The sequence below is a fragment of the Arvicanthis niloticus genome, chromosome 4 (assembly GCF_011762505.2).
Source record: "Arvicanthis niloticus isolate mArvNil1 chromosome 4, mArvNil1.pat.X, whole genome shotgun sequence".
NCBI lineage: Eukaryota > Metazoa > Chordata > Mammalia > Rodentia > Muridae > Arvicanthis > Arvicanthis niloticus.
Window position 1 is genome coordinate 69,669,121 of NC_047661.1, and position 21,943 is coordinate 69,691,063.

At 47.2% G+C, this 21,943-nt stretch overlaps 3 protein-coding genes across 5 annotated transcripts; 2 read left to right on the top strand and 1 right to left on the bottom strand.

The window, feature by feature from the left end:
- Window positions 1–231: 231 nt before the first annotated feature.
- On the top strand, window positions 232–3,675 carry Jtb (jumping translocation breakpoint). The gene is made up of 5 exons (XM_034499352.2): window positions 232–665; window positions 821–858; window positions 1,047–1,129; window positions 1,959–2,038; window positions 3,231–3,675. Exons 1-5 carry the CDS (start codon window positions 583–585, stop codon window positions 3,385–3,387), a joined length of 441 nt encoding a protein of 146 aa, XP_034355243.1. The 5' UTR covers window positions 232–582; the 3' UTR covers window positions 3,388–3,675.
- An 871-nt stretch (window positions 3,676–4,546) lies between these two features.
- Creb3l4 (cAMP responsive element binding protein 3 like 4) lies at window positions 4,547–11,416 on the bottom strand. Of its 3 annotated transcripts, none has more exons than XM_076932802.1 (10): window positions 10,934–11,416; window positions 10,367–10,466; window positions 9,847–10,078; window positions 9,563–9,684; window positions 6,703–6,795; window positions 6,467–6,573; window positions 6,310–6,378; window positions 6,142–6,226; window positions 5,872–5,968; window positions 4,547–5,739 (listed from the first exon to the last, which is right to left on the bottom strand). In XM_076932802.1, exons 1-10 carry the CDS (start codon window positions 11,128–11,130, stop codon window positions 5,549–5,551), a joined length of 1,293 nt encoding a protein of 430 aa, XP_076788917.1. In that variant the 5' UTR covers window positions 11,131–11,416; the 3' UTR covers window positions 4,547–5,548. The 3 variants fall into 3 exon arrangements, with proteins under 3 accessions (XP_076788917.1, XP_034357219.1, XP_076788918.1); XM_034501328.2 differs by having other exon boundaries at window positions 10,930–11,416; XM_076932803.1 differs by lacking the exon at window positions 10,934–11,416 and adding an exon at window positions 10,646–10,702.
- Window positions 11,417–16,160: 4,744 nt separating this feature from the next.
- On the top strand, window positions 16,161–21,439 carry Slc39a1 (solute carrier family 39 member 1). The gene is made up of 4 exons (XM_034501508.2): window positions 16,161–16,234; window positions 16,927–17,144; window positions 17,286–17,416; window positions 19,508–21,439. The coding sequence occupies exons 2-4, from the start codon at window positions 16,958–16,960 to the stop codon at window positions 20,162–20,164; spliced, it is 975 nt and encodes a 324-aa protein (XP_034357399.1). The 5' UTR covers window positions 16,161–16,234; window positions 16,927–16,957; the 3' UTR covers window positions 20,165–21,439.
- Window positions 21,440–21,943: the final 504 nt, after the last annotated feature.

Genomic DNA, 21,943 nt, shown 5'->3' on the forward strand with positions numbered 1-21,943 from the left:
GAGCCCAAAGTTTTGATGAAGGCCCCAGTCCAGACAGAACGGTGTATTGCTTCTTTTTATCCCTCCCCGCTCTCCCGATTTTAAATAGACAAGTAGGTGATATTAGGGAGAAGGGATCCCAGTACAAACCGCCAGTCCAGCCGGCTCTGCAAACACTACAAGGACCACACTGCCGCGCGGCGGCCAGCTGAAGAGTCACGTGATCCTGCGCAACCGCAGTGAGATCCAGTTGCCACCGAGTCCGGAACGACTACAGCAGGGGACAGACAAGAGCACCCGGGAAGAGTCATCGTCGCTAGTGCCGGGACCAGGAGCCTCCGCGAGCAAGATGGCCGCTCCCGAGACCGAGGCCGGGGGGCACGGGCACTAGGTCCGGACCCGCATGCCCTTCTCTCAGCCGCCTGCGCCCTCACAAAGACCTCGCGCTTCTAGCCAAGACATCCACATGGATTATTCTCGCAGTGGTCACGAGGCCGTTCCAATAGAGCTCTAGTTGGCCCAGATTGAGAACTCTGGCACTTGGCTGCTCTGAGCTGGAACCTCAGGGAGGTCTGCTGCAACAGGTGCGACCCTGACCGCTCCATGCTCGTGGGCGCGGGGAGGCGTGGCCTCCCCCGGGGCGGCCACCTCTGTTGGTTGCTGTGCGCTTTCACCTTAAGGCTCTGGTAAGTGGGTAGTGGGGAGGGAAAAGGGAATCGCAGGAGAACCCGATAGTTAACGCCCTCGGGAACCCGTACACTTCATCCACTAACATCCAAAGTGGGTATGCCCCGTTTTCTGCGAGCTCACCGTTGTTCTTACCCTCTTTCCCTACCTGCAGTGAAGCAGAGGCTCCGGTGCGCGAGGAGAAGCTATCAGGTGGGTGATTGCCCGAGAACCCAGTACCTCTAATGTCTTTTTTAGTATACTCAGAACACAGATAGAAAAAGGAGGTGCCATATGGAATGAGGGCAAGCGCTGTGTTGGGAAACTAGATGGGCAGAGCCTTTGAGAGAAATGTTTTTTGAATGGTCTTCGGCTGGCCGTTTTTCTCTCTCTCCTTTTAGTGAGCACCTCAACTTCGCCATGTTGGTTGGTAGAAGAGTTTGTGGTGACCGAAGAGTGTACTCCATGTTCTAACTTCCAGATTGTGAGTATTTTTTTGGGGGGTGGGGGGGTTGGTTTAGTTTTTAAGCATACCATTGTTGTGTCTTCCTTCTTTATTCTCAGGCTCTTAGGTTATGTTCAAATCGTATTTATTTTTTGTTTGTTTCATTTTTTTATATATAGATGTTTTGCCTGTGTGTATATGTATGTATTCCGTGTGTGTGTGTGTGTGTGTTGCCCTAAAAATCCAGAAGAGGTCATCAGATCTCCTGGAATCAGAGTTAGAAAAGAGTATGCACCCTGATGTGGGTGCTGGGAATGGAACTCTGTCCTCTCCAAGAACAACCTCTTAACTACTGAGCCATATCTCCAGCTCTCCTTTTTTTTTTTTTTTTTTTTTTTGAGACAGTATCTCACTATGTAACACTGTCTGGCCTGGAACCCACCATGTAGGCCAGGCTGGTCTTAAACATTCTACTATTCATTTTGTGTGGGTTATGCACCACAGAAGGCAGAGGAGAACTTGAGGTAGTTGTTTCTCCCTTCCCACCACAGAGATGCAATTTGTTAATCTTGGCTATAAATGTTTTTACCCACAGAGGCATCTCAGCAGCCCTCAAACTTGAACTTAATTTCCCTCTGAAAATATGCCTTATCCATATAGATGGTACTGTCCTGCCCTGCTCATATTTTTTAATACAGAAGATTCTGGAATTTCTCCTTACCTCCTAATTGTTCCTCCACCAACTACCTCCACCATCCACATCAGAGCTTTTCATTAGCTCTCTGCTGTCCGCCAGCTCTTTCTGAACAGCAGGTCTTCCATCTTGCTTACCTCTTCCTAATGTGCTTTTGGATATTTCTTTTGGTAGAAAACAACGCTTGAGTGTGGTTCTACAGGGTATGTGGAGAAAATCACATGTAGCTCATCTAAAAGGACTGAATTCAAAAGGTAAGGGCTGTTTCTCTTTTCTGTGGTAACTCCCTCTGATCCTGTTAGGTTAGGCTGCTATCTCCAGTCTTGGTGTAGTATAGCATACTGGAAAGAGGAGGAGATGTGAGCCAAATGCCCCCCATTCCTAACCCCAGTCTCCAGCACTGTGTTATTGGTTATGCTCTCTGATCAAAGAATTTGGTCAGGGCGTTGGGAATATAACCCATTAGTAAAGTCTTGGGTTGGTGGGATGGGTTATAACTTGAATCCCAGGTCTCAGGAGGCAGAAGCAGGCTGAGATCAACACCAGCCTGGTCTATGTAGGGGAGGAGTTTGGTTGGCCAAGGCTATATCCTAAGACCCGATCTCAAGTAAGTAAGCAGTTAAGCCAGGTATACTAACACACATCTTTGATCTCAGCAGTCTCAGAAGGCAGAGACAGACGTATCTCTAAGAGAGCCTGATTAATGGTTCAGTGATTAAAGGCACTCACCACTATTGTAGAGAACCCTGGCTCATTCTCAGCACCTACAAAGTTGGTCTGACTCAAGTTCCCAGGTATCCAACACCCTCTTCTGGCCTCCTTAGGCATTAGTCACACACATGGTGCATATATATACATGCATGAATCTTTAAAAAAATACAACAACGTGAGTTTGAGCATCCAAACTCAAGTGGTAGAAGTATAGAACTCATTCCAGCACGTTGTCTTCTGTGTGTGTGTTCCTTGGCATGAGTATGTACACACACATTATAACAAAAGGAAGAAGAGTTGGGCATGGTAGTACGTGTTTGTAATCCTATCACTTAGGAAGTAGAGGCAGAGGAATTGGGAGTTCAAGGCCAGCTTGAACTATTTGAGACTTTTTGTTTGTTTTGTTTTTGAGACAGGGTTTCTTTGTATGGCTCTGGAGGTCCTAGAACTCAATGTGTAGTCCAGGCTGGCTTTGAACTCACAGAAATCTCTACCTTTGCCTCCCCTGTGCTGGACTAAAGGCATGCACCACCACTGCCCAGTGAGACTTTATCAAAAAAGAAAAGAAGCAATCAAGCTGGTTAATGCTGCTCTGTTTATCTCATCAGAGACTACAGGCAGGACTAACTTCGGTTTCTCTAATTTTTGGATAGTGTTTTGGGTAAGCTGAAGTGGAGAACAGTAATTAAGAGAAACTGACTTTCCCTGGGAATGACTGACCTTTTCTGCCCTCAGCTGCCGTTCAGCTCTGCTGGAACAACACTTATTCTGGAAATTTGAAGGCATCGTGGTGGGTGTAGCTTTAGTCTTCGCTTGCCTCGTCATCATTCGTCAGCGACAACTGGACAGAAAGGCTCTTGAAAAAGTCCGGAAGCAAATTGAGTCCATATAGCTGAATTCTGCTGTATTGTGGTGGGTCTTACGGACTGTATCTCAGATGAAAAAAAGTTCAGTGGGCTGATTTGCACTCGGGAGCCTTGTGGTGGTAGCATTTTTACTGACTTCCTCTTCCGGACCATTAATGAGCACAATAAAAAGTACAATAGAGCTGGACATGACACAGACTTGTAATCCCAGCACTTGAGAGAATGAGGCGGGAGAGTCTTTGGTAAATCTGTAGGCAGGCTAGGCTGAACTACATAGTAAGACTGTCTTAAAAAGAAATAAAGGAGTAAAACAATTTCTTTCTGTATAATAATTTGGCTTGGGGAGGACTGGGTGTGGTGGGACATGCAGAGAGAGCCAGACCTCTGTGAGTTCAAGGCCAGCTTGGACTACATATGGAGCTCCAGGCCAGCAAGGAATACTTAGTAAGACCCTGTCTCAAAAAAGTAATTAAATTTGAAAGGGTTGGTGAGCTGGCTCAGTTCTTTCTTAAGAGCACTTGCTGGGAGCTGGAGGGATGGCTCAGTGGTTAAGAACACTGACTGCTCCTCTTCCAGAGGTCCTGAGTTCAATTCCCAGCAATCACATGGTGGCTCACAACCATCCATCATGGGATCCAATGCCTTCTGGTGTGTCTGAAGAGAGTGACAGTGTACTCACATCCATAAAATAAATAAATGAATAAATCTTTGGAAACATAAATAAATAAAAAGCACTTGCTGCTCTTCCAGGGGATCTGGGTTTGCTTCCCAGCTCCCAAGTCTGGTGGCTCGGTCACTTCTAGTTTCAGGAGCTCTGATACCGTGGCCTCTATAGGTGCCTGCAGTGAGTGGCGCACATAAACTCATGCATTAACAGACATATGCACAGAGAAAAGTGATGATTTCCCTTCTTAGATGTAGGCTCTCCCATGTGTATAAGTGATTTGTGTGCATGTATGTCTGTACCATATGTGTGTGTCTGCTACATGGAGGCCAGAAGAGGATCCCAGATCCTGAGCTGCTACATGCTGTAGGGAATTCAATATGGGCCCTCTGAAAGAAGAATAAATGCTCTTAATGACTTCTTTGGCCACCAAATGAATAAATCTTTTTAAAAAATAATACTTTAATCTGGGGAAAGAAGTCACAGGTACAGTGAGAGAAAGGAAATGACAATTGAGCAAGTGACTATTACCTCTCCCTTTTATTGCTTTAAAATTCTTTGAGATTTATTTATCTTTTTTTTAATGTGTGTGAATGGTTTATTTGTATGCACACACACCATTTGCATGTCTGGTTAGTGACCTCAGAGGTTAGAGGAGGACATTGGATCTTTTGGAACTGAAGTTATGTATCACTATGAGTCACCAAGAAAGTACTATGAACCAGATCCAGGTCTTTCTTGTGAACAACAAAGGTTCTTAGCTACTGAGCCAGTCTGCCATCTTTTACTCTTATATAGAATTTCTGGGCTGGCAGAGGGGCTCAGGCATTAAGGCCCTTGGTACAGTGACTAGAGAGATGGCTCTGCAGTTAAGAGAACTTGCTGCTTTCCCAGAGGACTGTGCTTGGTTCTAGTACCTGCAGCTGGCTCACAGCTGCCAGCTCCAGGGGGAATCCATTGACACATGTGTACTCACATAGAAACACATATACATAAATAAAAATGTTAAAAAATGCTTGCTGCATAGGCTTGATGACCTGACTTTGATTCTTAGAATAGGTGGTGAGAGGAAAGAACCCAAAAGTTTCCCTTTGACCTTTACATATGTATTATACCACTTGTATACACAATAATACAGTTACACACCATACTTATACACAATAATAAACACAATTTCCAAGCTGGATGTGGTGCTATATACTTGTAGGCAAATCAAGAGTTCGAGACCAGCTTAGGCTATCTAGTGAAAATTTGGGATAGAATTTGAGCTAGGAAGTTTATTTCCAAGTCAAAATTTGTTTCCCCTTGACCTTATTCATAAAGAAGAAATGAAATCACAGATGTATGACAGAAGTATCTGAGATGCCCTGCCATATAAGCAAGCCTGGCTTTAGGGGACGGAAATCTCCCGATTGTGTCTCGAGTAAGTCAGCATTCTAGGGCTATGGATTCCTCAATGGGAACCCCGGATGAGAGGACAGGGAAGCCTGTGTGAACTCTTGTGTGATTAGAAAGTATTTGGCTTACATCTCATCTGCATGCACCATTCCCCTGATCTGCCCAGTGGGTCTGGCCTTCACGCGCATCTTCAGATGTGTCTTTGTTGAACCATTTGCAGTTGGGACTTCAGGCAGCTCCTCCAGTTTGGACTTTAGCACTGGGCTCTCCAAGCTTTCTGTCATGTCCTCGTGAGTCAAGATATTTCTGGAAATCACTGAGGAGAAAGTGTAATGGTAGATCATTTGTGTGGGTAGGAGACTGGCCCAGAACTCTACTTCTCTTGGACTGTTTTGGAGAATAGAGTTTCCTGGCTCATCCTTGGGGCTGTTGTGCCCTTGCCTCTTACCTCCATGAAGCTGATAACCCTCAGGCCTAGCTTCTGGTTGACCCTGAAAGGGGCTGAAGCTGGGCAGGATGATGAGAGCCAGCGAAAAAAGAAGAATCTGAAAAGGAACAAGAGGGCATCTGGGCTTTGGGGATAACAGAGGAGGAACTCGTGGGGAATAGAGGGTCAATGAGGTTGTCACAGTTTGGAGAACAGGGCTGGGCAGGGCGGGTATTAGGTGGAAGTGTGGCAGAGGTGGGAGAGGGGAAGTAAAGAACATCCTGATGGTACCAGAACACAGGTGCTGGTCTGGGCAGCTCTGCTGGAGGTCTGAGCAGTGAGCTTCTGTAACTGGTGGACCTGTGCCACCAAGGAGCTAGGAGAAGAAAAGAGAGTCAGCCCGAGAACGGCTTGCCTGTGGCTGGCTCCTGCCCTCTCCTTCCAGACACTACCACTCACATGTTCTGCCTCTCCAGCTCCTGGACCTTTCTCTGTAGTTTCTGATTCTGCTCAGAACAGGCTGCCACTCTAGGGAGTGTGGAGAAGTTGAGCAGGCGTGGCAGATGGCCCCTGAACATGCTTTGGTGAGGAAAGGGCCCCAGACACCCAAATATACCTGTTCTCCAGCCCGTCTATGTATTCTTTCTTCCGCCGCCGGCTGTCCTGAGCTGATTGCTTGTTGCGGATTTTCCTCCTGATCTTCTTGAGTATTCTCTCCTCTGCCTGGAGGCTCGGCGTTCAGTGCTGGACCCTGAGCCTCCCACAACTCCCCAACTGTCCCCTGGGATCCAGGCTCTTTAGAGGTTAAGTGGAGCTTCTGTAATGGGGACACCCTTTGGGGACCATTGTTACCTTGGTGAGGGGCAGGTGAGAGGGCAGAGTAACCCCTTCTTGCCCCAGCAGATGCTTTTCTTCATCTGTCAGGAACAGACGTTGGCAGGACAGCTGGGAGGAATGGAGGAGGATAGGTGGGAACAAGGTCACCTGCTTCCAAAGCCCAAACTGTCCCTCTGCCCCAGCCTGCTTTCTGTCTGTACTGAGTGATAAAGTAAGGTCAGGGCAGAAAGGTCATTCAGGCAGGTTCTGTGGGAAGCCAAAGGGCCTTCCTGAAGCTGAGGAGGGAGAGTGAAGTTATTTGTCCACACAGAACCTTGACATTAGATTACAACCAAGCTAGGAAGGCCTGTTCTGGTATCTCAGGATAATCAGAAGAGAACTTGTTTGAATTTACTGTGATGAGCTTTGTTGAATTTCCTTATGTCAGGTAAACTAAATTGTTTATTAATTAAGTTTATTAATTAAGCCATTAATTTCCATTTGGTAAAATATTTGGTAGCCCATCAACCACAGGAACATGTGATTCATTATCCCCAGGCTCTAAGCTCCACCTGTTAGGTTAAGCTGTCCACCCTCAGACAAGTACTTTCCTTTCTTCTTTTTATTTAGTTTTCTTTTATGTGCATTGGCGTTTTGCCTGCATGTCTGTCTGTGATGGTGTCGGATCCCCTGGAACTGGAGTTACAGACAGGTGTGAGCTGCCATGTGGGAGCTGGGAAGGAAATCTGGATCCTCATGCTCCCAACCACTGAGCCGCTGTCTCTCCAGCCCAAGAGAAGGAGTCTAAGGAGAGCCCAGCTGATTTCTCAAGCGCAGTTTGTGGGAGGGGTAGATAGTATCCAGTTAAGCTGAGCCATCAGCTGAAGATCCTACCTTCTCACTGACAATCCAGTTATTCATTTCATGTGTGTCTTTTTGTATATCTTTATGGATGTGTGCAGATTAAAAGATAACTTTCAGAAATGAGTTTGTTTGTTTTCCTACCGTGTGGGGTCTAGGAATCAAAATGAACGTGTAAAGCTTGGCAGCTAGTGCCTTTATCCACCAAGCCATCTTGCTGGTCCTAATATTCCTCTTTGAAAGATTTACAGTGTTTATAATTTTGTTGTTGGTTTGGTTTTTCAAGACAGGGTTTCTCTATGTAATCTCAGATGTCCTGAAACTCACTCTGTAGATTAGGCTGGTCTCAAACTCAGAAATCTGCCTGTTTCTGCCCCCTGAGTACCAGGATTAAGGGAGTCCATCATGCCCAGCTTTTTTTTTTTTTTTAATTTTATGTATATGAGTGCTTATTTGTATGCCTGATGCCCATGGAGGCCAGAAGAGGATGTTGGATCCCTTGGAACTGGAGTTACAGATGGTTGTGAACTGGACTTGAACCTGGGTCTCCTGGCAAAGCAGCTAGTGCTCTTAACCATTGAGGCATCTCTCCAGCCCCTGGATTGGTTGTTTTGAGATGGGCTGTCATTGTGTAGAGTAGGCTGGCCCTGAATTTATGGTGGCTCTTCCTGCCTCTGCCTCCCAAGTGCAGAGGTTTCCAGTGTGTGCCACCACACTGAACTTATGCTTCACTTTGTAATTTAAAAGTAACTTAGTTTGGGGCTGGCAAGATGGCACAGCAGATAAAGCACTTGCCACACAAGACTGACAGTCTGAGTTTAATCCCTGGAATCTATTTAAAGGTGGAAGGAGAGGACCAAGTCCAGAGTGGTCCTCTGGCCTCCACATTAGCTATGGCATGTGTGTGCTGTCCTCCTCCCACTCATATAATATACAATAATAAATGTGTGTGTTGGGGGTGTGTATGCCACATGTGACCAGAGGTCAAAGTGTCCCCAAAGACATCCTGCTCTATCATCTCCACCTCATTCCTTTGAGCCTGAGTTTCTCACTGGCCCTGGAGCTAGCCTGGTGATCAGCAAGCCCCAGTGGTCCACCTGTTTCACCCCCTCATAGCATAGGGGTTAAGGGAATGTGTAGCCATTTATGTGGGTGCTGGAGACCTGATTTCCCAGCTCAGATCCTTGTGCTTACATGCAAGGGCTCTCTCCTTATGGCCCAGCTCACCATCTCTGACTTTTGCTTTCTGATGGTCTTTGGTTCTTGGCTAACTCATTTTCTTTCTTGATATCTCCTGTTTCTTCCAAGTGTTTTAATAACATGTTTCTTCCAATCTCTCTAACCAAAATCTCTTGGGAATGAAGCACAGAGGGCTTCATCAGAAATAAAACAAGCACAAACCCTGTGCTGATATACAAAACCCCTAGTGTGGCTTCTGGTCCCAGCTTCAAGCATAGTTTTAGCACTTGGCTAGGATTCTGTTCCCTGCCTTTGGACACAAGGTGCACAGAGTAGAGAGAGGACTATGGCCTAAGCATGGTCTCTCTTGATCTGCACAGCAGGAGCGTCTAGTCTATCTTGGAAAGGTACATAATACGGTACTCCACACATCACTGTCACAGGGCAGTTGTTCTAGTGCAAACACCTGCTGCTGCTTCGCTATCACCCTGTCCTCCTTAGCCAGGTAGATTCCCAGGTGTCCTGTCCCAATTCCCTTTCCTGACCCAAGACTGAGAGAGTAGCTCTGGCCAAATGTAAATGCACACTAGGTCTAGCGCTCTGACAGCAGGTCCCCTCATCGCACCTGCTAAGACTTAAATGATTCCTTACCACCTTGATCCCCAATAGCTCTCCAGTCCAGATACTTTCCTGCTCTTAGAATTGCTTGTTTCTCCTTGGCCTTCAAACCCACTGCCACCAAAAGTGGGGCAAACCAGTTTCTCATAGTTTTTCCCCCCTTTCCCCCTATATCCCCCATTCAAATAAGGACATGTACACTGGGGGAACACCAGTTCTGGCTGGCATCAAGACTTACCAGGGCTGCAGGAGGTGCTGGGGCTATGGTACTGACTCTGGGCAGGATATGTCTATGAGTGTCAGAGGGCAGTCCACTGACTGTGCTGGCATCAGGTACCATGAATGCAGGGCTCCACTGATCTGAACAAAGATACAGAGACTGGGACAAAGGAATCAGAAGGCTGTGGTAACGGCAGGGCAGGGACTGGGCAGTGGCACAGTTTGGGAACCTTCTCCCCTTAACCTCATGGGCAGGGCTGGGCCTGAAAGGGCCATTGCCCTATTTCCAAAAAGTACACTGACCTATCTGGATGGAGATGAGTCCAAAGGTTGGCCCAGCTTCCCGCTGAGTTCCCTGTAGGGCCCCTGCCTCATAGACAACTTCATAGAGGGCAGGGGAACTGGTTGCCTGTGGGGCGGGGGAGCCAGGATCTTCAGAGACCCCACTGTCACTACCAGAAGTTTCTGAGCAGTATATCATATTGGGATCGATAAAGAGGTTCAGGAAGTCGTCAGATTCACTCTTTTGAAGACCCTATAGAAGGAGAGGGCACACATGTCTGCAAAGAAGAACTTTGAAAGTCTTACCTGACAGTAGTCTTAGATCCTTAATGCTTCAACTTTGGTGCTTTTCCTTCTTGGACATAGAGTTACAATACACGTCTATTTTGTGGGCTCTATTATCAGAACTCCTTCCTTGTGGCAACTTAAGGCTTCTAGTCAGAGTTTTCTCAACCTGACTCCCACTTCCAATGAACAGACTGGGCTACAGCCTCATCTCCCAGTTTTGCAGCCCTTGTTCTTGTAGCCTGGTCACCAGAACCTTTGACGGGGGACCGTTGAATCCCAGCTCCAGGAAGGATCCTGTCGAGAAGATATCTTCTGGGGGCTCCAGCAACTCAGGGCACCCGAGCTCCATGCTTCTGCAGGAAGGTGAGAGGGAAAGTTATACGGGAGGTGGTGGCTGCCCTCTGAAGATACTGGCTTCTCTGCATTCTCTCCGTTACTCCTTTCCTCTGCTCACATGAGGCAGCCCCTGGCAGGAGAACACACTTCAGGCCTTATCTTTTGGGTTCAGAAAAATAGCCCCATTGGGTATTACCTTTTTTTCTTCTTTAATTGTTGTTCGGAGAGCTTTGCTCTGCCAAACCAGCCTAGCCCGCTGAAGCCCCAAACACTACACCTTTTCTTTCCACCAGGATCTTGTATCCTGGTCCTGCCCAGTCAAGCCCCGCCCGCCTATGCTGTCCATGGAGTTTGGGGTAGGAGGGGTGGGGGAAGGGAGAAGGTTGGGTTGCACCTGGCCAGGAACCACTGTCGGGGCCTGCATCTGAGAGTAATATTAAGACACTGTCCATATGCAAACGGAAATAAAATTATAGGTACCCACACCAGTGCTAGTAGATCTTGATGAGGGCTTGATGTCTCCTCAGCAAAGAGCTGAGATGGTATTGGCTGGTACTCAGGATTCCTAAGTGTCCGTTTCGAAGCCACAATCTTCACAAGTGGGAGACCCATCTCACGGTAGAGAACAAAGCCAAGATTTGAAGGCGTACCACTCATCTCTGATCGGGCCCCCATCTCCATATGACATTCTTCCACACGTGAATCCTAATTGGACTTTGAAGACTGAGGGCCGGGCTTCTACCCAATGGCTGACTATCTTGGGACTCACGCCCTGGCGATTAGCAAGAATAGACCAGCAGAGAAGGTCCCAGAAGTCATTTGGCAGAGGCTCCGGGTTCCAGCCAGAGGCCCCTGGTTACACTGTAGGAAAGTTGGACTAAAGCTTCCGTGCTGATGGTAGGAACCGCACAGAGTTTGCTTGGATTTGAGTTTGTTTACCTCGTGGTTCTGAGGCCCCAGGTTATTACTTTAGGCAGACAGTAAATAACCTGTAGCCTGTGGACTCCGCCTCCACTCCCTGGCAGCCACTTGTGCAATCGGCCTGTGTGGATCCAGGAACTGCGCTACATATTGCTGCACTTTGGAGACCCCGCTAACCCATGCAGGGACACACAGGACAGGGAAACTGCCTTGCATTAGCCAAACCTTTACTTTTGGTTTGAAATCTTATTTTTCTATAAACTACTAGTTTTATGTATAGTTTTGTGTTTTGAAACAGATGAGGAGGTCTCATTTCTCAGGGTGGCTTCCTGAGTAGCTGATACTGTATCAGCGTAGCTTGAAAGCTGTTTCAGAGCCTGGTATGGGAGTGCATACCAGTAATTTCAATGCTCAAGAGGCTTACTCAGAAGTGTCCCTGAGGTTAAGGCCAGCCTGGGCTACATAAGATCCTGTCTCAATAGCAAAAATAGCTGGGTGTGGCTTTAATCCCAGCATTCAGGAGGTAGAGGCAGACAGCTCTGGCCTCAAGGTCTACAGAGTGAGTTCCAGGACAGCCACAGTTACACAGAGAAACCCTGTCTTGAAAAAAAACAAAACAAAACAAAACAAAATAACAACAGCAAAACACAAACACCCCCCCCCAAAGTACCATATATCTATTTAGTGGTGTGTCCAATAAATTCTATTTTTCTTACCTCACACTTAAAGTTGACTTCTTGCCATCAGAAACTATCAGATGGTGGAACAATATTAAAGGAAAGTTGGAGGATCTGATGAAGACTGGACTTTAATTTTAAGCTGTTTGCTTGTTGGTTCACCTTTTTTTTTGTTTTTTGTTTGTTTGTTTGTTTTGGTTTTTCGAGACAGGCTTTCTCTGTGTAGCCCTGGCTGTCCTGGAACTCACTCTGTAGACCAGGCTGGCCTTCAACTCAGAAATCTGCCTGCCTCTACCTCCTGAGTGCTGGAATTAAAGGCATGCACCACCACTGCCCGGCAGTTCACCTTTTTTTATATCAGGATCTCATTGTGTATTTCTGGCTTGTTCATTAGCTTTGTTTTGTTTTGTTGAGGCAAGGTATCACTGTGTATTCCTAACTTGCTTGCTTGTTTGTTTGTTGTTGATTGGTTGGTTGAGGCAAGGTCTCACTGAAGTTGTGGGGAGATGGCTCACATGCCACTGATCATCTGTGAAGGCCAGGGGACAACTTTCAGAAGTCAGTTTTCTCTTTTAACCATGTGGATGTTGGAGGTTGTGAAGTTATCCTGACATCTATCTTTTTCTATTTGTTTATTTTGTTCTTTTGAGACAAGATTTTACTCTTCATTTTGGACTGGCTTCATTTTGGAAATTCTCCTGCTTCAGCCTCCCAAGTACTGGAATGTGAGGAGTGAGTTACGACACCTGTTTGAAAAAATGGTTTTCATCAGCATTGTTCTGTCTTGTGATGTACACAGCTCTAGGGCTCAGAGGCGGAGAGCATTTTGCCAGTTTTAATGATAAGGAGTCAGATGCTCATGACAAAAAAATAGTAATTTCAAAATTCAGGGTTTGTTTTGCCTTGAGCTAGTGTCTGATGAGTTATGCACATCAAGAAAAACAGTGGGCCGGGCGGTGGTGGCGCACGCCTTTAATCCCAGCACTTGCTAGTCTTCCTTATGAACATTTGATTAAACCCCTGGTACGAACTGGAAGGGAGCTAGCATGTGTTGACAGCTGAGAAACTGTATATATATATGTGCATTTTCACTTTCTTATATTGGTCTCATAGCAATCCAGATAGGACAAGTTAGCTGTTTGTTTGGTTTTTTGTTTTCAAGACTGAGAGAGTTACAAGACAGCCAGGACTATGCAGAGAAACCCTGTTTGGTGGGGAGGGGGCAGGGAGAAAAAAATAAAAAAAAGAAAGTAAGAAAGAAAAAAAAAGAAAGGTGGTTAAATGTACTTCAAGAGGTCTCCTGACAAGATGATTCAGTGGGAAATAGAATCAGGCGTCTGTTCCCACTAGGACTGGAAGGAACTTCTGTCTTCAGCTCACTTAACATCCCTCTTTTCCCTGAAGGATCAAGTTTTGCAGAGGAATAAATAACTTCCTTAGTCTCAGGTCAGATGAAGGTCAAGTTCAAGAGATCTGTTATTTAACATGGAGTCTAAAATCAATAATGATAGATTTAGTTGACAGTTCAAACTCACTGAGAGGATATTCTTCCACTGGAGAACCTTCTACTATCAAGAATTCTGTCCATCTTTCTAATTAATCTATATTTGATCTCCTTAAAAACAATGGCTCAGAATGTGTTTTAAATTTTCTCATTATAAAGTAATATGTAAACCAGGCGGTGGTGGCTTTAATCCCAGCACTTGGGAGGCAGAGGCAGGAGGATTTCTGAGTTCAAGGCCAGCCTGGTCTACAGAGTGAGTTCCAGGACAGCCAGGACTACACAGAGAAACCCTGTCTCGAAAAAACAAAACAAAAAATAAATAAATAAAAAATAATAAAGTAATATGTAAGGTAATAAATATGTTGATTAGCTTGAACTAGCCATTTTGTTATGTGTAGATATATACATATCATGTATTTCAAAGTGTCTTATTATCTATCACAAATACAATTTTTACTTAGCTTTTAAAATACAATTTGGAGCTGGAGAGATGGCTCAGTGGTTAAGAGAACTGGTTGCTCTTCCAGAGGACCCTGGTTCAATTCCCAGCACTCCAATGGCAGCTCACAACTGTCTATAAATCCAATTTTAGGGTGTCTGATGATTTCTTCTGTACTCTTCAGGCATTGCATGCATATGCTGCAGAGACATGTATGTAGGCAAAACATCCATATACATAAAATTAGTTAGATTAATTTTTATTTATTTATTTATTTATTTATTTTGGTTTTTCAAGACAGGGTTTCTCTGTGTAGTCCTGGCTGTCCTGGAACTCACTCTGTAGACCAGGCTGGCCTCGAACTCAGAAATCCTCCTGCCTCTGCCTCCCAAGTGCTGGGATTAAAGGCGTGCGCCACCACCGCCCGGCAGATTAATTTTTAATATTTTTTATGTTTATATATTTATGTCTGTATGTGAGTGTAGGTACCTGCAGAGGCCAAATGTGTTAAATCCCCTGAAGCAGGAGTTACAGACTGATTTGATTATTGAGAATCAAACTTGTGTTCTCTGGAAGAGCAAATGCTCTTAAACATTTAGCTGGTCTCTCTCAAGTCCCCTATTCAATTTTTAAAAGATTTGTTTTATTTTAAATTATGGGTATTTTTATGTGTGGGTATGTACAGAGGCAGGAGGAAGCCAGATTTATTTGGTCCCCATGGAACTAAAGTTATAAGCAATTATGAGTTGCCTGACATGTGTGCTGGTCCTGGGCAAAGTGCTGCGAAGAGCACAGCTTGCTCCTAATTGTTGAGCCAAAGCTGGCCTTGAACTCATAAAGATCCTTGAACTCAGCATCCAATTCAATTTAAAAGCTTAATGGCAAGCACCTTGAACAGCTGAACCATGTCTTCTCTTCACCGGCCCAGTAGGGGCTTCTTAGAACAGTGGGTTATGAGATCAGGAGAATCCAGGCTGAGCAAGCAGTGAAGGTCTAAAGAGAAAGCTACATTGATGAACCAGCATGGGGACACATGGATCAGTAATCTCAGCACTTGGGAGGCTATGGCAGGATTGCCCTGAGTCCAGGACAGTTTGGCTACACAGTGATCACAGGCCACTGTGAACTTTTAAGTGTGAGATCTAAGACAAAAAGAAATAAATAGGCAGTGACCTGGCTACAGCTGCTGCTGAATGCCAGATCTGCCAACAGCAGAGACCAACACTGAGCCCCAGATATGGCACCATTCCTTGAAGTGACTAGCCAGCAACCTGGTGGCAGGTTGACTACATTAGACACTTCCTCCATGGAAAAGACAACGTTTTGTTCTTACTGGAGTAGAACTGGATTTGCCTTTGCTGATTCTGCCAAAACCACCATCTGTGGCTCAGGGCAATCCTGCCTCGGCCTCCCAAGTGCTGACATCACCTGCGCAGGTTTAGAAATCAAATGAGCCACTAGAGTCTAGGAAAAATAGTTTTATTTTATTATAAATTTTTAGAAAGGATCGCTTTTATGTCATAGATTCATTTTTTCCTAATTCTGCTTTCTTCTCCTCCTTTTTTTTTTTCTGAGACAGGGTTTCTCTGTGTAGCTTTGGCTGTCCTCAAACTCTGTAGACTAGGCTGGCCTTGAGATTCACCTGCCTCTGCTTCCAGGGTGCTGGGAGTAAAGGTGTGAGCCACCACAGCCCGTCTTATCTTCTATTTTGTGGGGGCTGGATAGGCAAGCCAGGCAAGGAAATTTATCCCAAAAAGGGAATGATTACCCTTTGGCCCAGTTAGGCACTAAATGAGCCTGGGCTGTAAGTGTCTGGGGCCAAGGCCAGAGAGTTATCCTGAGAGATGTAGGAAAAAAACACTTGGAGTAAGGATAGGGAACCGGCCTTGCTCGCAGAGTTCCTAGCTCCCACTTCTATCAAAGTCTTCCTGACTGGCAGGCCCCAGCGGCCAGCTTGTCCAAGGCAGCGCGGGGGGCCCACCACCCTCGGGTCTTCCCGCTAGTCCCCTCCCGGTTCTGGCTCCGTCTCAGCTCGGCGCCAGCCCAACCTTCTCCTGTTTTCAGATTCTAATTGCTCGTAAAGCGCGTCACTCTAGGCTAGGCTCCTCCCTCCGAGTGCAGTCATTGGCAGTCGCGTGCGGGTACGCGGAGGCGGCGGGGGAGGGGCGAGGGGTGGGGAGGGGGTGGGAATTCCCGACGCGAGGCCGGAACCCAGGGACAGCAATGGAGTGAGACCCTCGGGAGGTGAGTGAGGCCTCGCTGGGCGCAGGGACAAAGGCGGCTTCGGAGGCCTCCCAGGCTAGGAGCTGGGGTCGCTGTTTTAACATTCCTCTGCTTCCTGCGACGCTGGCGGCCTCCGACCTGGTCTCCGAGACTTCCAGACGCCGCCCTCAGTGCGGTCCTAGTAGCTCGTCCCAAGCCCCTCTTTGGCTGTCTGCCGAGACTACCTGTTATTTCCGGGAAATGGCCCTGGGGAGTGGGTAGTTAAGAGAGTCATCCAGCCCCGAAGTTCGCCCCGTTTCAGATCATCGGTAAAGCCATCCCGGACTTCTCTTCAGCTCCAAGCTTCCTTTGCTACATGCACTTAGACTGAGAGAGAGAGTGGTCTCCCTTCCTTAGGGAACCCCCAGCTCCAGCTCCAGGTCCTATCTGGAGTCTGTCCCTAAGTTTTTGCGTGCTCCAGGTGAAGGAGTAATGTGGTATCTATATTGGCCTTCCTGTGCCTCAGTTTCCTCCTTAATGGATGAACTTGAGGAGAGAGAAATTCGAAGGAGGAAATACAATCCTGATGTTGGAGTGGATGAGTCACTTCAGCTGGGAAAGGCCAGAAAGTGGCTGGGCTGAGGGAAGTACATTCTGCTGACCAGCCTTCCCTTTTCCTTGACCCCTTCTTTCCTGTGTGACCATTCCCACCCATGCTAGTCTTCTCTGCATAGGTCGAAGAGTCACCGAGTTATCACAACCACCATGGGGCCCTGGGGGGAGCCAGAGCTCCTGGTGTGGCGCCCAGAAGCAATCGCATCGGAGCCCTCAGTGCCAGTGGGGCTGGAGGTGAAGCTGGGGGCCCTGGTGCTGCTGCTGCTGCTGACACTCATCTGCAGCCTGGTACCTGTCTGTGTGCTTCGAAGGTCAGGTGCTAACCGTGAAGCTTCAGGTCAGTCTCTTCTGCTCTGGAGGCTGGGTGAGGTGACTAAGGAGCAGGGAAGGCAGGAATAGCCGGGGCGTCTGTTGGAGTAGAGGGACTTTGAAGGGTTTCATTTGGTTAGAACCCCCTTTGTACTTCCCTCTTGTTTAGCCTCAGGCCAGAAAGCCCTAAGCCTAGTAAGCTGCTTCGCAGGAGGAGTCTTTTTGGCTACCTGTCTTCTGGACCTGCTGCCTGACTACCTGGCTGCCATAGATGAGGCCTTGGAGGCCCTGCATGTGACGGTAAGCACTGACCTCAACATGTGACCAAGAGTAGGTTGTGGAATAGCCAATAGAAAACACAGCTATAACCTAGGTAGTGGTGGCACACCACCTGTGAATTGAAAGCCAGCAAGTTCTAGGACAGCCAAGGCTACACAGTGAAACCCTGTATGGAAAAAAACAAAAAGAAAAAAGAAAAACATGGTTCTACGGCTCTCTTCAGGGGTCACCTCATGGCTGTGGAAGGCCTTAGTATGTGAGCCTATGAGTTACAGATTTCAGTAACAGGACACTCTTTCTGTGAGTTCATTCCCCCGATACTGGATGCTGTGTGACCTCTCAGGTGTGTGAACTACTCTGAATTGCAGTTCCCAGGAAGTTAACAATGTTCCAAGAATCACATTTCATACATTTATCCGTTTGTCCCGCCTTCCTTCTCTCTCTCCTTTCCCCCTCTTTTTCTCCTCTTTCTTTCTTTCTTTCTTTCTTTCTTTCTTTCTTTCTTTCTTTCTTTCTTTCTTTCGTTTTTTCAACACAGGGTTTCTCTGTGTAGCCCTGGCTGTCCTGGAACTCACTGTGAAGACCAGGCTGGCCTTGAACTCAGAAATCCGCCTGTCTCTGCCTCCCAAGTGCTGGGATTAAAGGCGTGTGCCACCACCGCCCCGGCTACTCCTTTTCTTTTTTGAGACAGGTTCTCACTGTGTAGGCCTGGCACTTGTTTTGTAGACCTGCCTCAAATTTGCAGTGATCTTCTTGCCTCTGCCTCCCAGATGCAGGTTTGTGCTACTTCGCCCACCATTCTCTTTCTTTCCTTATTTTTTATTTGTACATCTTATACATAGTAATAGGCTTTATTATTACATTTTCAAACACATATAAAGCATCTTAACTATATTCACTCCTATTATGACTTCTTGTTCCCCTCCCAGTGATTATCCTCTTCTGAGCTCTCTTTTGAATGTGTGTGTGTGTGTGAGAGAGAGAGAGACAGAGACAGAGAGAGAGACAGACAGAGCCAGACAGAGACAGAGAGAGCGCGAGTGACCTTGACTCTGTGAATTTAATTAGGGTCACTTACATGAACACAAGTGAGGGCCCTTTTTCCCGGTAGAGTCTCACTGTGTAACGTAGACGGCTCTCAAGCTCTTGGTTCTCCCGCTACAATTTCATGGGTTACAGGTGTTCACCAGCGTGCTGGAGACAGATCGCTACAGATCTGGGAGGGCAGGAAGCAATTCCCAGGGGCCAGATGTTCTCAAGAAAGTGGGCTATGGGGTGGGTCCAAGGCAAGGAAATCTGTTATAATGCTGGAAGTAGTGTGGTCCCAGTACCTGCAAGGCTGAAGCAGGATGATCACAAGGAGCTGGAGCCCAGCTTGGAGTATGTAGTAATTTTTCTTGGCCAGTCTAGGCTCCACAGTGAGGACTGTCAACCCCCTGCCTGCCTCCTAAACAGAAACATTCCAAAAAACTCAGTATAGGAAAACCTGAGACAGTTGTTCAGCAAAGTCATGTTTTCCACTGGGACTGAGGAAGTAGTAATGGGTACTGACCTACCTCTGTGCACCTGTGACTGAGCGACCTATGTCTCCATGTGACTGTGAATGTCCCTGTGACATGTAGCTTTGTATGGGAGCATTTGGGAAGGACCCAGATGTGACCCTTTGTATGCTTGCATGTAACATTGTGCGCATGTACATCCATGACTCAGCCCGGGGAAGTTTTGACCCTTAGGAAGCACTGACTGGGTAATGTGTGGAGACATTCTTGGGGGGTCACAGCTTAGTGTTGGTAGTGGTGATACTGTGTTTATGACTGACATCTGATAGGTAGAAGCCAGAAACACTGTTTCCTTACGGTATGTATGACAGCGATCACAGAGATGTTTATCCCAAAGTTTATTAATTCCAGAGTTGGTCTGCATGTGACCCTTTGTGATACCATACTGTTCCATTAAGTGTTGTTCTGTGGTTGTGCCACCAATGACTTCATCATTGTGTGACCACAGGGAGCCTGTCTGTGTGGGACTTCAAATGTGTATAACAGGGTCTCTACCAGGCTTTTCTTCCCCTTGTCTTGTTTCCTGAACTCTCGTTGCCACCTCTGTTCACAGCTTCAGTTCCCCTTGCAAGAGTTTATCCTGGCCATGGGTTTCTTCCTGGTCTTGGTGATGGAGCAGATCACATTGGCTTACAAGGAGCAGTCCAGTCCACCACATCCAGAAGAGACACGGGCTCTACTGGGCACAGTGAATGGTGGGCCCCAACATTGGCATGATGGACCAGGGATCCCCCAGGCCAGCGGAACTCCAGCAGCTTCCTCAGCCCTGCGTGCCTGTGTACTGGTCTTCTCCTTAGCCTTGCACTCAGTATTTGAGGGCCTGGCAGTAGGGTTGCAGCGAGACAGGGCTCGGGCAATGGAGCTATGCCTAGCTTTGCTGCTCCACAAGGGTATCCTGGCAGTCAGCCTGTCCCTGCGGCTGCTACAGAGCCACCTACGGGTGCAGGTGGTGGCAGGCTGTGGGATCCTCTTCTCATGTATGACACCTCTGGGCATCGGGCTGGGTGCAGCTCTGGCAGAGTCAGCTGGGCCTCTGCACCAGCTGGCCCAATCTGTTTTGGAGGGCATGGCAGCTGGCACCTTCCTCTATATCACCTTCCTGGAAATCCTACCCCAGGAGCTGGCCACTTCTGAGCAGAGGATCCTCAAGGTCATTCTTCTCCTAGCAGGCTTTGCCCTGCTCACTGGCCTGCTCTTTGTCCAAATCTAAGGTGCTTCAAGAGGAAAGGCAGGGGAGGTTGACTATCAGATGCCCCTGACCTTCCTGCCCTTCTCAATTGGTGGGAAATAGAAAGGAATAGAGAAAGGAAGTAGTGAGGACCAAAGAGTTCTCTGAGAGAGAGGGATGGGACATTTGGACTCTGAATAATGAGATGGAAGTGGGCAGAGAAGAGGCTAGTCCCAGACCCAAACAAAGACTAAGAGATAGGCAAGTTACTACAGACATGGTCAGGGGCATTAGGAGGAAGCAGACTGCTATAGTCAGAGGTTAGGCACTACATCTAAGAGACAAGCTGACAGAAGAACAGAGTTAGACATCCAGCTGCTTTGGGATACAGATACAGAGGCTGTAAGTCAAAGCCAGTAACCTGTTGGTTCTAACCCATTTCACCACTCTGCTGACTGAAGTGGTTCCTCTTACTGTCTTGTCTCCTACTCTTATATTTCTCTCTTGTCTTCCACCAAGGGACTAGTGCCAAATGGTCTCTCTTTGCCAGTTTTCCTAATTTATCTGGCCTCTCCTGTCCTCACTTTTTTGAGTTTCTCTGTGTATCCTTGGCTGTCCTGGAACTCACTCTATAGACCAGGCTGGGCTTGAGTTTACAGAAATCCACCTGCCTCTGCTTCCCTAATGCTGGGATTAAAGGGGTGCTGCACCACCACTGCCCAGCTCACTAGTCTATTTTTAAAGTGCCAAATACCCACCCACCCACTCACCCTTTAGGTTTTTTTGTCTTCTTCTTCTTCTTCTTTTTTTTTTTTTTTTTTTTTTTTTTTTGACACGGTTTTTCTGTATAGCCCTGTTTGTCCTGGCCTCAAACTCAGAGCTCTGCCTGCCTCTGCCTCCTGAGCACTGGGATTAAAGGTGTGCGTTGCTCACCTGCCCCTTTTTTGAAAGCACAGTGATGAGGTGCTGGGTCCTGCCCAGCACCTCAGTAGAGGAGACCTATTAGCTTTTTCTTTTAGGCCCCACAATTTGGTGTGGGGCAGAAATGTTTGCTGAACTGGTCTGAAGTGAAAGAACAGTAGGTACTGACACCAGCCACTACATAAAGTGGACATGGTGGTCCATACCTAGATAATAACAATAACCTGCCAAAACTTTGTATTTGAGGAGTCTAGGGTGGGGGGAGACAGACTCCCCCCCCCCCCAAGATTATTTTTGGGGAGGGAAGTCTGTACATAGGGCTGTACTCTGTAGAATCTATTTTACTAACTGACCTGTTTTGGGACATGCTACCCAAATAAAAGATGTTTCTATACACCTCTATTGTATCTGATTCCGTGTGTGTTGTGTGTGTGTGTGTGTGTACGTGTGTGTGTACGCGTGTGTACGTGCGCGCGCACGTCTGTGTGTGTAAGTGTGTGTGTGTGTGTGTGTGTGTGTGTGTGTGTGTGTGTGTGTGTGTGTTGTGGCCAGTCGGAGAGGATATGAATCTCAGATGTGTACAGCTGATTTAAGTCCTTGTTTCACTCGCCCCACTTCTCACCTTTCCTCAGGATGACCAAATTTCTCTTTTGTCTCTTCCTTCTTCCCTTTCTGTCTCCACCCCTTCCCTTCCTCGTTTTTTCTTCATCTTCCTTGGCGAATCCCTCTCCCCTTCCCGTTCGTAGGCTCAGGACTGTTTGTAGAACTATCTTTCCCGGCTTACTGTGCGCGGGGAGTAGGTGAGGGGTAGTGTGCGTGCCGGCCTCCCAGTGTCACGGGACTGCTGGGAAGTGGAGTCCGCTTCCTGTCCTCGCTGCGTGGCTGAGGGCGTAGAGGAAG